General features: G+C 41.1%; 1 protein-coding gene across 1 annotated transcript in view; it reads right to left on the bottom strand.

Moving 5' to 3' along the window:
- LOC147684249 (putative cation-transporting ATPase 13A4) overlaps positions 1 to 12,624 on the bottom strand; it is a 276,452-nt gene that overhangs the window by 186,067 nt on the left and 77,761 nt on the right. Inside the window, exons 8-9 of the mRNA XM_086944649.1 lie at positions 9,961 to 10,033; positions 8,379 to 8,510 (exon numbers count right to left, since the gene is read on the bottom strand). Of these exons, the coding sequence (XP_086800775.1) occupies positions 8,379 to 8,510; positions 9,961 to 10,033 (205 nt within the window). The remainder of the gene's footprint in view (positions 1 to 8,378; positions 8,511 to 9,960; positions 10,034 to 12,624) is intronic.

The raw sequence follows: 12,624 nt of genomic DNA, 5'->3' as shown, positions 1-12,624 counted from the left end.
TATGAGGCCTACCCCTGCTAAATATTCAATCCTGCTGAGTTCCTTCTGGGCAAGAATACTTGTGCACAGTTACCTGGATGTGCACATTTAACCAGGCAAAAGCTCCTTACCCTTGCTGCTTCGCAGAAGCCTTATCTTAAAAGGCGGACACTAGTGGTAAACATGTGCAGTCCTTTTACCACGAGTTTACAGTGGGTGAGTCAAAGGTTATGAGGCTCCTCCACAGTAAAAGTTTGATAACTAGGAGATCAAAAAGCAAAAAATCTAGGTGTATTGGATGGGTGGAACCCATAAACTCCCAAGAGAGAATGAAATTGGTGAGATAAGAGCTAAAAAGAGAGGGCACAAATAAAGAATTGGAGAACAAGAGCTAGAGACAGACAAGTATATAGAAAGTAAAAAGACGGAAAAACAGAATGCTATAGGAAAAATGGAGATGATAATAGAGTAACAGCGAGTGTAAGAAAGTGCAAGAGTAGTGATATGAGACAAAGAGATGCAGGAAAGCAAGGGGGAGTACAGAATGAGAATGTGAGAGAGAGAGCACGTGCAAGAGAGAAGTATTTCATATTGGTGGGCTTTTATTACTCAGAATGCAGTAATATGAAAATATTTCACGGATCTATAAATATGGTTTCATTATAAAAATAACAGGGCTCAAACCTGCAGAGCCTTACTTGTGCTAGGGCCACAGGTGTTCGGAAATTCTGTGCGGTTCTACAACTTGAAAGATATTGGTATGAAATAGTAATTCCCCATTCCATGGGGTTCTACTCATAATTGCTTGGTACTAGGGGGAATTTATGAGGTGGTAATGGTATAATGACATACAATATTACCATTCCCCTCAGTACTGCATAGATCAGAATCAAGTGAGAGAGGGTCTGTGGGTCAGCCCTGTTCCATGTGTTGAGTGTCATTAGCATTCTGCTTTTCCCTTTTACAGTATGTGGCAAGGGGAAATGTGGTAGACCATTTCTGCCATTGGCACTATTAGCCTGTAAATAACATTTTTGTTAACACATGTGCATATGCACCTGACAATCTGACAATGAGTACCAGCTACATACTCAACTCAAAGACACATGTTTCTATTTTATGAAACTCTGATCAAATGATCGTCACATTTATATTAAATATATGGGAAAATAAACCTTTAGACAGTTAATCTTACTCTGTCTGCAGCTCCTGGAGGCTAAATTGCATTAGCTGCCTGTGTGTCTTTAGTTGAACGTGAAAGATAAAGTAGGAGGAGTTTGAAACAAATCAGGAGCCAGGCAACATTCAAGAGCATCCTCTGATTTATTTTCATGTCCCAAGATGTCACTCTGCACATAAGTTAGGCAGGAAGACTACACAAGCGCATGTTTGCTTTTTTTATACTAGTCAACTGATTAAATGTTTGTATTTTTGCATAACTTCTAGAAGGACAATGGAAAAAGAAATATGGTAAATCAGGAGCAATACTTACAATTTACCATTTTTGCATTGTGAAAAATATTGAAGACAGCAGACACTCCAGATGACTTGTTGCACTTTGCTAATCTAATGAATGTGGGTGATTGGTATGTAAATATTTAATGACTATTTAGTGTGTACTATATTATGAAGACAGTGCTTCTGATGTCATCACATTTGATCACCTGATGTAACCAATCCCCATTGCTCTAATACTCTGTGAGAGAATCAACAATGTAAAGAATACTGCACAATCAAGTATGCTCTGTTTCGGATTCCAATGATTTGCCTTAGATTCTTGCTTTAGCACTCAATGGTGTCACACTGCCCCCTGGAGTTCACCCTGTGGATCTCTCTGTATCGTGTTAGCATGCTGCTCATAGAGGAGCTTGAATGGAAGTGTCTTTGTGGGGAGAAACCAGTGGTTTATAAATACAAAAAGTAAATGCATAAATAATACCTAACCACTACCCTCACATCTTCAGTATTCAATTTCTCATAGGGCAGATCTGAACTGAAGACTCACCTACGGCCTAAAGTACATGGAATATGACTCTAAAAAGGAGCAGTTAATACAGAAGATAAAAAGGACTAAATTGAAAGAAGTACTTGGGCTTCCTTGTTTGGTAAAGACTAGCTCCCTACAAGCAAGTCTTGGGGTCTTCTCACAAGGAGCTACGGTGTTGATTTACTATCCGTGAACATCTCACAATGGGGTCACAAATCATTTAGATATAAATGAAGTGAACATAAAACTAACTCAACTCTGAGAAACATAAAATATTTTTCTAAACAATATGATCAGATATTTGAACATTACAGTTCAAGGTTAGTTGCATAATTTTGGTAATTTTGCAGTAAATTGATGTTTCAGAGTTGTTTCAAACTAACTGAAATATAGATAAGATCCATGAGAAAATCATTAGCTCCAACCTGTCTTTTTGTGGAGATAATTCTCAAACACAAATCAAGGAAGACCCTAACCTTACCACCCACACCCTAGGCATATTTTCCCCTATCTCATTAGAGGAGGTTGTATCTTTAACCTTGCAAATCAAGAGCGGGTGTCCAGATGACACTATCCCAGCAAGAATTATGCCTATGCTTGGTACAGAACTAGGTCCTGGGGTTCAGAGGTTGGTAAATCTTTCCCTGAGCACAGGTGAGGTCCCCAGAGGGTGGGAAAAGGCTCTGGTTAGACCCATTAGAAAAAACTCCACAATTCCATGGACAGACCTGTCCAATCTTAGACCAATATCCCTGCTACCATTCCTAGGAAAACTCACGGAAAACCATGTGAACCGCCATCTATCCATGTATATTGAACAGGCAGGAGGGCTGGATTACTCACAATCCGGCTTTAGGCCCAAACATAGCACAGAGTCAACCCTGATGTCAGTCACAGACGACCTACTTTTGTATCAGGAGAGGGGCCACTCTGTCATCCTGGTACTACTAGACTTGTCGGCGGCGTTCGACACAGTGTGACACAACATGTTGACAAGTTGACTGGAAAACATCGGTCTAGAGAACAAGGCTTTGACCTGGCTAAGGAGCAACTTATCCAACAGCACCCAATGCGTCACCATGGGTGCCTATCGCTTGGTGGAGGTAGAGATTTCTAAAGGGGTGCCACAGGGCTCTTGTCTGAGCCCAACCCTCTTTAACATCTATGTGGCACCCCTGGCTAGAATTATGCGAGCATATGGTTTCATCCTTGTGTCTTACGTGGATGACACACAGCTCCTTTTTCCCTTTAAATCTCTCACCACCGAGGTTAAGAACTCCTTTTCTCAGGGCATGAGAGCTGTGGCTCAATGGATATCATCAAACTGTCTGCAGTGCAATGTAAGCAAGACCGAAGTTATGTTGTTCGGGGAGGCAAAGATCCTCTGGACCCCAAATTGGTGGCCACATGATCTGGGACCAGTCCCCAAACCCAAACATATTGTAAAGAACTTAGGGGTCTGCCTAGATCAGGAGCTTTCACTGAAACAACATAGCAATTATATTGTGGGCTCGTGCTTCCACGTAATTAGCCTGTTATGCGAAATCTTCCCTATACTCCCAGATTCCATCAGGAAAACATTGGTACAGGCCCTGGTCCTTAGCCGTATTGATTATTGTAACGGCTTGCTACTATCTGTAAACGAGGGAGTATTAGCCAAACTCCAAGTGATCCAGAACACTGCGGCCCGCCTGGTCTTAAACGCCCCCCCGAACCGCGTCCAAACCTCTTTTGGACAAACTACACTGGCTGTCAGTCCGACAGAGGACAAAGTTTAAGACATGTTGTCTAATCCACAAAAGCTTAAACGGACTAGGCCCTGCATACCTGAAAAATAAATTTATACCCTACACCCCTGTAAGCTCCCTTAGGTCAAGTAATCAATTCCCATTATGTGTGCCCCGTGCAAAGAAGGCCAGGCACGGAGGCAGAGCTCTTTCTGTGATTGGTCCATCAATTTGGAACAAGCTCCCTCTAGCTCTCAGACAGTGCTCAGAACATCTGCTGTTCAGAAAGCAACTCAAAACCTTTCTGTTTCAAAACGAATCTATTTTCGTCTGGTTTCCACTCTGACTGTGCTTTGCAGTGGTTCATAGGGCACAGAGATACTCCTCCGGGAGTCGAGTCAAGCGCGATACAAACCCGCAAATAAATAAATAAATAAATCGATATTTACTTATGAAATTGAAAATGAAAGGGATAAAATAAATCTTTGTTAGTCATCTGTAGTGACAGAAAGCATTAGAAGCATCTTGCAGCAATAAGACAAAAATGTTATAGAATTAGTGTGTAGGACAGTTGCTTGCAACCAAACCAAGTAATATCAATCAGGTAGAAATCAATAAGGATACTCAAGTAGGAGCAACGGCACACATAGCTGATACAGTATGACGTTAATAAAACCAATAGCACAATCAATCATATTGGCAATGCTGGCTAAACATTAGCAGAACAGTTATGTGTATGTGTACAGTGCAATGCTAGCACAGCAATAGCAAAACAGTCTAGAATCAATTGCAAAGCAGTAATTGAGAAGTACAAGAATAATTCTGTAAATAACGATGAAGCAGGAGCACCCGACCCTTCACCCCTCGATGACGTAACTTTATCAGTTAGCACAGAGAAGCCCACTCCAACCTCTATCTCTGAGACCGGTGCAATAGCAAATCTGCATGATCCATCTGTGAACTTCCCCGAGGGATCTGCACCCCTCCTTTTATACACTTGAAGCTGCCTGACACCACCATATTCTCTTCCTGTAACTGCTCTTGTGGTGTTATCAGTGTTTTCACTAAACCAGGATCCTCCTGACTCCTACCATCTGCACCTTGCATCTTTCTCCAAGGGCCTCCTTGTGCCTTCAGACTACTCCCAGGCTCATTGGGACAGCCTAACCTCAGAGATATGTCTCCCCTGATTAATTAATTAATTAATTGTGGTTTTGTAAATGCGCTAGAATCGACTCCCGAAGGAGTATCTCTGCGCAGTAGACCGCTGGGGAACCCGTCCTGGCTTCCCCTGTGAGATGGTCCCTACTGGGTATCTCCAAGGTGAAACCAGGCATCCCCGGCGTATGTGGGGGGCCGTTGTGGAGATGAGGCAAGCTAATGCCCAGAGTTGCCGAGTGTGATCCCTGGTTAGAGTAGGCACCGAGGTGAGAATTATCGAGTCCGCTGACCCTGGTCCACGACCCTGCCATGTTGGGAATTGAACCCTGGCCCCGGGCCGTCCTCTGCTCTCTGGTCTGCCACTTCTAACCAGTGAGCCACACCACTCCACCTGATCCACATGCCTGGGCCTGGTACAGTAAACACAGCACATACAATTTTTTTCTCTATTAGGAATGACAAAAAAGCATCATAAGATTATCTGTGAACTCACCGTGGTGCAGGGGGTTTCAGCATGCATTTTCACTCATCAACACTACCCAAGCTAGTTAACCCTCTCGCATCACAATATCTTCCATACATTATTTCCTACATACTGCACAATCAGGGAAACGCTTCAGCTCTCATTAAGGACATCAAGGCTCTGCCATGCCGGCACCCTTTGTCAAATTCACAAATGTAGTTTGTTGTAGCATTGCTTTACTTTTAAAGCATGCATAGCTTATGTATTCAACCTTTACTTGACAGTTTGTTTGTGATGCAAGAATGTCAGAGAAAGATAATTAAAATGATGTTGTCCCTACCTAACGGTTCCATGTTGCAAGCTATTAGATTGGAGGCAGGCTTGACGGCATGGGAGGTAAAGGCACAAATGTCATTGTTAAGATTTTGGAACCGCCAGATGCCTGGTGATGAACAGAAGGTGTCAATTTGGCGCAGAAAGGAAATACAAGCAAGCAGCTTACATTGGGCACGAGAAGTGAGGAAAATCCTCCAGCTAGTAACTGCACAATTACAGTTGACCCTCGAACAACCTCTATTGGACTTAGTCTTTACTAAGAAAATGCTTAGGGACCGAGGGTATGAATATTCCAGATCACAAGATCTGGAGTACCTGAAGTCAAAAAAATCAGTGAACTGGGTAAGGAATGAATGGGAAAAGGAGGCCCGGTTTCCATATTTGGATGTGCTACCCAGTAAAGGGTTGAGGTACGAAATAATGAAGGTGCGGGTAGGCTTAAATCCATGGAAGATTGATAGTAAATTAAAAGCAACCCTGATCCCACCTGATGGTATTTGTAAATGTGGCCTAGGTGTGAAGAATGATATTTTACATATACTACTGGATTGTAAATGGATTTTAAAAGTGCGTAAAATGTTTTTACGTCCAATATTTTTAAAGTATAAGGTGAACAAACGATCAGAGGCTGTCGTTCTCCTTACAGAAATGTCGTTTTTAGATATTACAATTGCGTTGGGGAAATTTTTGAAAGCAATAAGAGAAGCTGTATTGGAGACAAGCAAGGAAAATGGGAAATTTTAAGATATTAAGATTTTAAAATATGAAAAATGTCAATTTAGTGTTTTTAGGGTTTTAAATGTGTATTGAGTGTTAAATTGAACTATGATGTAAAAATTACTATTGTTAAGTGGATCCATGGTCATGTGTTTGGTTTATAGACTATTGTCTAAATAAACTTTGATTTTACTACTTAAAAAAAAAAAAAAAAAGAATGTCAGAGCAAAGAGTTCATCTGTTTTGGATCCATGTATTTGCAAACATCAGGATCAGTTCACCATGCTTACACCAATATGCAGTGTGGCATACCTGACCACCAGTGGACACCCTTATTCAAATGCCGGATATGTGACATTTTGTTAATTGTCTGCTCCTCCCCATTCCTATATTTCTAATTAAAAAGTTGACCTTCAAGTATCACTGCACCAAAATGAAAAGCATCTAGGGCTCCGGTTAACAAAGGGTAGGATTTTAGGCATTTTTTTTCATTTGAAGGCCACATCCTTGCCACAAGCTCCTGATGATCAACCACAAAAGGTTTCTTCTAAACTCATATAATGGTGTGTGGGCTAGTTGAGGATCAACCACTAACCTGTTCTGGAAATATATTTACTTAAAACCAGTTACTCATGTATATTGTTTTGAATTGCTATGTAGGCCTGGGTTTTGGCAGCACAGATACCAGAGTTCTTTATCACAATATAAATAGAGGGCCTCATTTCGATATTGGTCGGAAAGCATCTAACCGTTGTTCAGAAGCAGACTGACTCAGTCGGAGGCTTTCCCACTGACTCAGTCAGTTTGCATTCCAACCACCCGATTATGATGTCCGCAGTCGGGGCTTAAACCGCTTGGTCAGTCCGACGCTGCTCCGAACAGCTCTTGGAATATTCTGGGAGGTCGTAACCATGCTGTGATCCCCGATGGAGGGTGTTTCTGACCACCTGAAAATGATGTTGGATTCCAACATCCTTTCCGTTCCGGCCTTTCCAACATGGAAAGGCTATCAGAAAATAAATGTGGGGGTCCCTCGCAGGTCCCCCTTCTCCCTGCAGCCTATGGTTGGCGGCCGAAGTTGTACATAGGGCGCCCCCCTAAAAATCACTGCACTGTGTGGCAGGTAAAGTGCTTGGCACAGGGTGCAAGTTTTCAACACCCCCCCACTTCTGTATGGGAGCCGGTGTTATGGCTGGTGTACAGTCTTAAAGCTCCCATTGGAAAAGGCAGTATCTGAATGAACAGTGTTCGGTTGCATCCTAATCAGGCAGTCAGAACCACTGACCGGAGGTCTGTCGGTCCTGTGACGAGATGGTATGGGTCGGAAGCAATTCCTACCAACATCATAATTGGCCCCATTGTAGGCTTTAGGTCCTGGGTCATGGGTTTCTTTGATCAGCCTCAGTAAGCCATTGGCTTGCGACTTTGTCAGTCTCATTGTGGGTCAGCCCAGAGGAGAAGTGATCTCTCACTTAATGACATTGGTTGTTTTGTTGTATTCCTCCACTTTAATTCCAATAAGTCTTCTGAATTGCAGGAGGGACAACTTTGCAAATATAGCTGAGTCGATGTCAGCTGGCTCCCTCTCCAATGTCTTCTTCTAATGTGCTAATGCTGCATCCATTAACACAAAAATCCCCAGCGCTATTAGCTTTGTAAATGCTGATTTGTAACCAGTAGATTCACATTTTCTTAATAGCAGACCGTAAAACCCAAAACGTTATTCTCCAATTGTGAAACAGTGGACACCATTTGTAAATGTTTGATTGGATTTTAGAGCAGGGATTCTACTTGACTAACACATTGTAAAGGCTCCTGAATAGCCCCAGACAAGGCAGGACACCCTTTGTACAAGCAGGTGCACTAGCAGGCAAAGAGGGTGATTCTCACATTGTATCCCCTTTAATTGGTACAGAAAAAATCTGAAAATCTGACAGAAATAACTAGTGATCAGAAAGATAAAGAAAACAAACTGTACCACAGACAAAGATATACATGATATTCATACCTGTGAGCATGCCTTCATCCACAATGCAGCTCCCATTGATGAGTACAGCATCGCATGGCAAATAAAGCTTGTTTCCAGTCAATATAAGCACATCTCCAGGGACTAAATTGTGCGATTCCACCTCTTTGTACTCTGCAAAACAAGAAAATTAATTGTTTACACATTCCTGTTATTATGGATAGTTCATAAATGGTTCTGTGCCTTTGAGGCTTTTCTTTTAAAATGTGAATACCTTAGACAAACATTTGTTATCTTAAAAGATGAAAAGTAAAATACTTCAATACCTATTCTGTCAGGACTCTTGTTCTAGCTCCTCCTTATTACTTAATCTAATATTTGACATATATCTAGAACTATGACCAGGTCAACAATGAAATCCATAATATCAGGAACAATGTTGGCGCTACCTGTAATAAAAAGAAAATTGCGGCATACACGTAATCAGTAATTTTGTTTTAATATCTTTCATTGGAGATTACATTAGTATAATTTAAATTAGAATTCCTTTGTCTGTAATTATAGCAAACATAATTCCAACAAGTACTAAAGCATGGATAGAAAACAGTCTATTTATTCACTCCAACTCTAGGAAGTAAAGCTTGGTGGGAAGGAGGTAAAAACCAGTGTGAGGAAATATATATAAGTTTAAAGAACCCCTTAATGATTTCAATAATACAATTATGAACAGTAGTCTTTGTGATAAACAGTCTACAGGATCACTGAACTACATTTTAAAGATTGACTTAACGTGTCATACTGTGCACTAAGTGTGAACCATGATCACGGTTTCACGGCTAATACTAGCATGAAAGTGTGCATGTGGAAGCGACCACTCTCCACAGTGAAGAGGTAGAATAAGATAGGATCTCACTTATCCTTGTGTTACGTGCCCTCAATTTGGAATTGCACTTCTTGGTGTGGGACACATGTGTTACAGACTCAACTATAATAGTCAAATATTTTTTTAAATGCTCTTATAGCAAACTGTTTCTTCAATGAACTCAAACAGTAAGGCGAAAAAAGTGTCCCACTGTTTAGGGATAAGGGTTGGATCAGTTGCATTTTGGACTGTTGTTGACATCTGATATAATTGTCTGAGGTTTACATGTTATTGGTATTGTTTAGCAAACAATAAACTAGAGGTATCCTACTGGTGCTTGAGGGGAAGGTCAAACCAAACTAATCTGATATAAAGACGTTTTGTAAAAGAATAGTCAGGTTTTTAACTGGTTCTGGAAGGTGAGCAAATTAGATTGACACCTAATGTAGAGAAACAAATACTCCATTTAATCTCACCTGATAAGCAAAGGATCTCCTGCCTTGATGCACTTTCTTAATCTTAGATACATTGAAAAGGTGGGCTTAGGATGATCAGGAATGTAGGGGAAGTTGGACCAATGACATGCAAGGCCTTTGAACAGATACAAAACTTTTAAACTTTTAAAATATGTGTTTATCCAGTCAAAGCCATATATTTCTGACAACTGATGGCTCATGCCAAAAGATTCCTCTTGCCCGTCAAAGGGCTTCTGTTTCTGAACCTTACAATATTAAGGCACAACCTCATTTCACAAGAACTCACCTCCAGTTTTCAGACCCACGGTGACCATGACGCTATTGTTTGCAGCAACCAAAGTATGCAGGTTAACAGATTGCTGTTAGAGAGGAGCAAAAAGATGCACATGTCCTTATGAGCACATATATTTCACCCTTTTTAACATCCTAGACAGATTAATAATCCCTTTCTAACACAGGACTTAGAATTGTATTCTGTGGTGGGACATTGATGCTCCTCTAACACCCATAGGAATCCCCGCAGTGCTTTGCAATGATTTATCACCTCATCGGTGGATCATGTGCATCACTTTACTAGGAGTCAAAGATCCTGTTAAATAATACAAGAAAAATGTTTCAACCTGATCTCACCTTTCTAAAGGTTCTGGCGTGAGGACACTCAATGATGCTCAAATATCTCATTATCTGTTACCCAGACTGAGAGGTTGGATCGATAACCGAAGAGTAACCAGCAATGTCATCATACCACAAGAAGAGCTCACAGCACCACCCACACCATTTTAAAATAACTTCTCCGGTTGGTTACGATGGAACAGAAACCCCTAGTTTTTGTAAAGATTGGCAATTGATTTGGCTAAAATGGCTGATTATTGAATTAGCTGTTGCACTGTGTGCAGCTACCCAAGGGTGTAGATTCACTAAAATGCCAGGAGTAGTAAATATTACATGACCTGCCCTTTCACCACTGATGACATCACAGGAAGTGACATTACAAGTCTCATTCCCCCTTGTTACCACAGGAAATGATGTCACATGACCATGCACTTAGTAGACACTCAAGTAAAGTCAATTACAAGTGCAAGATCAATGAAATCACGAGGACAGTATGAAAGATCATAAAAGTGTATTTTAGTTTACAACCACATGCCAATAAATAGGAGACAGACTATTCTTGGGGTCAGACATTATATATACTAGTACAACAATTGCATGCATAAGTAAAACTACATATTACCAGTTGTAGCCTGTAATGCCTATGCAGTTCATGGATTGGTTCAAATGTCCAAGCATAGTTTTAAATGATCCGGCCCAGGCCTATCCCAGAATGTTTCAGCAAGCTATCGCTTAAGGTACCCAGATCTGGCATACTTTGGACAGCAAATTTATCCATAAGATCAAATATATTTTGGAGACTTCAGGCAACATTATTCCTTAGGATAAACATATATTACATGCTAAGCTTTGTACCGCAGACTTAGGGCTACATGTTTGACCATTTCATTTTGCAAGTCTCTAATTGCAAAATTTTGCTACTTGCAATTAGAGACTCGCACAATGAAATATACTAATGTGTCTAAGACACATTAGTAGTTGTTATTAATGCATGTCGAAATTGACCCTCCTCTTCAATATTTATGAGGAAGGTTGTGAATGGGCAATTACACAGGGATGGTGGCCTGCTGGGGATAGCAGACCACCATGTATCTATTTGCTTTTAAATAAAGCAACTTTAAAAATAAAGGCATCCCATTTTCCTTAAATGAAAACCTGATTCATTAAAACATTTTTTTTAATGTTTCTGTTAATTTTTTTTAGGGTAGGTGGTGGCCCATGGGACCCCTGCCTGATCTTATAAAATGTTTTCACTACTATTCACAAAGGGAAAGGGGTCCCCTGGGGACCCCTTCCCATGTGCGACTGGCTTGTCAACTTGTTTTGTATCCGCTTTCTGGTCGCAAAACAATTATGCATCCCCTTGGCATGTCCCTTCCTGATAGTGACTTGCAAAACTGATTTTACAAGTTGGAAATAGGTTACCAACACGCAAAATATGGTTTGTACCTTGAAAATGCATTTATTAAGGCTTGGGGAGGGTGCTACATGACCCCCCTGCGATATTCAGGTATTTTTTGCCAGAGGGTTGGCTCCCAAGGGTCTATTATGGCTTAAGAAGGTGGGCCACAAGACCACATTTCTTTATGAAATGTGGCCCCAGGGATGGGCATGGGCTCCCCACAGCCCTATAATTGTTTGGGGAGGTTTGCAGCACATACCCCTTCCATTAATTTACAAATGCGGTCCTTGTCCATAATTTTGTTTTTCAATACAATCCCACAGAAGTCCTGTTTGATCACAGCAACAAAAAAAAATTCTTTTAATTTTGACATGTGGGGGAGCCCTCTGGGACCACTCCTTGGGGCAAAGGGGGGCATGGTATCACTACCCTGCCCAATTACATGGTTTATTTTCACAAATAATAGGACCATAGGAAGGAGAAGTGCACAGCTTATTTTCACAAAGTTCAGGCCAGGGACTAGGTCCTTGAGTCATGTAATGCTTGGCAGAAATATGTTTTTGATTTTGCTGACAGCTAATCAGAGTGCTTGCTCACGAGAGAGTCTGACTTCCACTGGAGCGAAGTGGCTCAAAGGAAATAAAGATCCCTGGGCATATAGGAAATCTGAATGCTTTATTTGTATATTGGCGCATCTGGACAGGGTCTGTCAAACCTCCCGCGAACTCAACCATCCAGATATACAAATATTTTTTACCCTTAATTTCTAAAAACACTACAGAACTCATTTACACCAAATCACAAAAAGCATAACCAGCTTACAATGATATAGCTTCCTGTAAAATTTGCGATAATTCTGTTCAGTAGTTTTTTCTGCAGCTCTGCCTGAAGAAGTCCACAGAAAATGCATGGGAATTTTGCATTTTGCTCCCCCCC

Source organism: Lissotriton vulgaris, chromosome 11, assembly GCF_964263255.1.
Source record: "Lissotriton vulgaris chromosome 11, aLisVul1.2, whole genome shotgun sequence".
Classification (NCBI taxonomy): Eukaryota; Metazoa; Chordata; class Amphibia; order Caudata; family Salamandridae; genus Lissotriton; species Lissotriton vulgaris.
Note: the sequence above shows the minus strand (reverse complement) of the source record. Positions and strands in the feature narration are given on the sequence as shown.